Source organism: Sinocyclocheilus anshuiensis, unplaced genomic scaffold, assembly GCF_001515605.1.
Source record: "Sinocyclocheilus anshuiensis isolate Anshui unplaced genomic scaffold, SAMN03320099.WGS_v1.1 scaffold535, whole genome shotgun sequence".
Lineage (NCBI taxonomy): Eukaryota > Metazoa > Chordata > Actinopteri > Cypriniformes > Cyprinidae > Sinocyclocheilus > Sinocyclocheilus anshuiensis.
In genome coordinates, this window is record NW_015551063.1 from 761,500 (window position 1) to 764,088 (window position 2,589).

The window sequence follows — 2,589 nt, forward strand, 5'->3', positions numbered from 1 at the left end:
ATATATATTGTTTTGGAATATAATGTCATTTTATTGTTAGATGTGAACATTGAGAGGTTACATATCATTTGGAAAAAAAATATTTTTACAGTTTATATTTGTTTTATTAATAATTTCTTTTTAATATTATGCTTTTATTTTTTTTATTGTTATATATATGAACATTGGGAGGTTACACCTAATTTAAACAAATATGTATTTATTACATTTTTTTATTTATTTTATTATCAAATTAATTTATTAAATTATCGTTTGAACAGTGTTTTCATATTTTGTCTGTTAAATGTGAACATTAAGACGTTACATCTAATTTAAAAAATATGTATCATTAGATTTTATATTTTAATTTCATTATAAAAATCTTTATTTATTTTTTAATTTGTTTTTAGATGTGAGCATTGAAAGGTTACATCTAATCTGAAAAAATATATTTTTTTATTTATTACTTATTTTTTTGCTTTTAAACAAAAGGCTTTTATTGTTTATCTTATTTTTAGATGGAAAGGAGTCCAAATATCTCATGGGTCTTCCACTTCAGAGTTCTCTGTGAGTAATTCATGACTGGGTTTGCTGTGGCCTGTGTTCTGTAGCAACAAATATATCTCTTACTTCCCTTTTATATATGAATCTTCTTTGCTAACTCATTTTTCCGGACATGCAAATTATTGAGCTGCACCTGTATCTTGAATTTCAAGGCATTTGACTTCAGACCGCCTTATTTGGACTCACTGTCGTGGTATTGCATCATTTCATGAGCGTGTCACTAATGTTCTTTTCTCTCTGCTGCAGCTCTAATGGTGTTGCTGGCAGTGTTAGACTTTCTGTTTGTCAATCATTCGTGTCACAGCATTATAACAAGAGGAGCGTCAGTGCAGCTGGTTTTTGGATTTGAGGTGAGCCTCAGTTTAATTCTAGTTTTAGTCTGAAGGAGATCCTGCAGAACTAAATTTCATGAATAATACTAATGAAAAGCCCACTGACCCTAAACCTTCTCACATGGTGTCCCATAACTTGTTGCTTGTCATCTTAGCAGTTGAATATATTTTATACTACTAGAGATTTAAAATAACAATGGCTTAACAGTAATATGAATGGTGTGGATGTACCGTAAACGCTTTCTGCTTGTCTTTCAGTATGCGATTCTGATGACTATGGTCCTCACCACCTTCGTCAAGTACACCTTGCATACAATTGATCTGCAGAGTGAGAATCCATGGGACAATAAGGCCGTCTACATGCTCTACACAGAGCTCTTTACAGGTACATCCTGGAGAACCATAGCATGGGATATGTTTCTAAATAGCCCATTCACAGATTGACTGATGTTCCATTTATCCTTCAGGTTTCATCAAGGTGCTTTTGTATATGGCGTTCATGACCATAATGATAAAAGTGCACACCTTCCCTCTTTTTTTTTTGTTTTTTTTTTGCATTTATGTTTAGAAAAATTCCATTTATTTATTTTAATAACTTAATATTGGGCCATGTTTAATATTTGAAGTATTAATTTATATTCTTTTTATATAGTTTTTAAATATTTGTTAGGGAAAAAAACATTTTGTATTTAATGTTTTTCTTAATATTGGGCTGTTTAATTATTTTTTTGTTTGTTTCAGTTTAATTATTTTGCAATGTTTTTATTTATTTCTATTGTATATTTAATGTTTTTTTTATGTTGTGCAGTGTTTAATATGTTTAGTATGTGTTAATAATTTTAGTAATACTAATCAATGACTGCCATGCTTTGTCACAGCTATCCAGATGCCACCCCTGAAGACTTGCAAGCCACTGATAATGTGTGCATCATTTGCAGAGAAGAGATGGTGACTGGAGCCAAGAAACTGCCGTGCAACCACATCTTTCACTCAAGGTTCAGTTCCTCTGCTTATGGAAAAAAATCTCATGTTTCTTTGGTGTTGACATCTGCATGCATATTCTGAATGGTTTGTTCCTCTCATTGTAGTTGCCTTCGCTCATGGTTCCAAAGACAGCAGACGTGTCCGACGTGTCGTATGGATGTCCTCCGAGCGTCCCAGCCAAACCAGACTCCTGCCCCAGCTCCTGCACAAGCACCTGCCCCTGCTGCTCCTGCTAATGCCCCCGTACGGTGAGTGATAAATCATCAGATTCCAGCTATGCTGGTATGTTTTGTCAACAGTTAGAACAGTTTGTATTAATCTTTTGTCGTGTGCAAAATGTTTGTCTTTTCAGGCAATTCAAGAAGGCAGTAACAGATGCCATCATGTCTCGACGAGCCATTCGTAATATGAATACTCTGTGAGTATCTCTCTGAAGTAATTTGAAATATCTTTTAGTGTTATAGTTTGAATTACTGTTAGTTTTCTTTCTTTCATTTATTTAGTTTATTTTTATTAATATAGTGCAGTGTAGTATTTTTTTGTATTTTTTTAATTTTCAGTTAGTATTTATTGTGTTTTGAATTTATTCATTTGTTTTTACAGTTTAATTATGAAAATTGTATTTACTGAGTATCTGAAATAATCTGAAATGTCTTATAATGTGCAAGTGTTATTGTTTGAATTATTTTGTCATTTTTATTAACAGTTTGGTGTAACATCTTTAGTATTC

The 2,589-nt window shown here is 32.0% G+C and overlaps 1 protein-coding gene across 1 annotated transcript in view; it reads left to right on the top strand.

Annotated features, from left to right (window-relative positions):
- Positions 1-2,589, top strand: part of LOC107662029 (E3 ubiquitin-protein ligase synoviolin-like) — a 7,394-nt gene that overhangs the window by 1,862 nt on the left and 2,943 nt on the right. The window contains exons 5-10 of the mRNA XM_016451885.1: positions 498-546; positions 790-893; positions 1,134-1,260; positions 1,343-1,418; positions 1,730-1,870; positions 1,964-2,085. Coding sequence (XP_016307371.1) covers positions 498-546; positions 790-893; positions 1,134-1,260; positions 1,343-1,418; positions 1,730-1,870; positions 1,964-2,085 — 619 coding nt within the window. The remainder of the gene's footprint in view (positions 1-497; positions 547-789; positions 894-1,133; positions 1,261-1,342; positions 1,419-1,729; positions 1,871-1,963; positions 2,086-2,589) is intronic.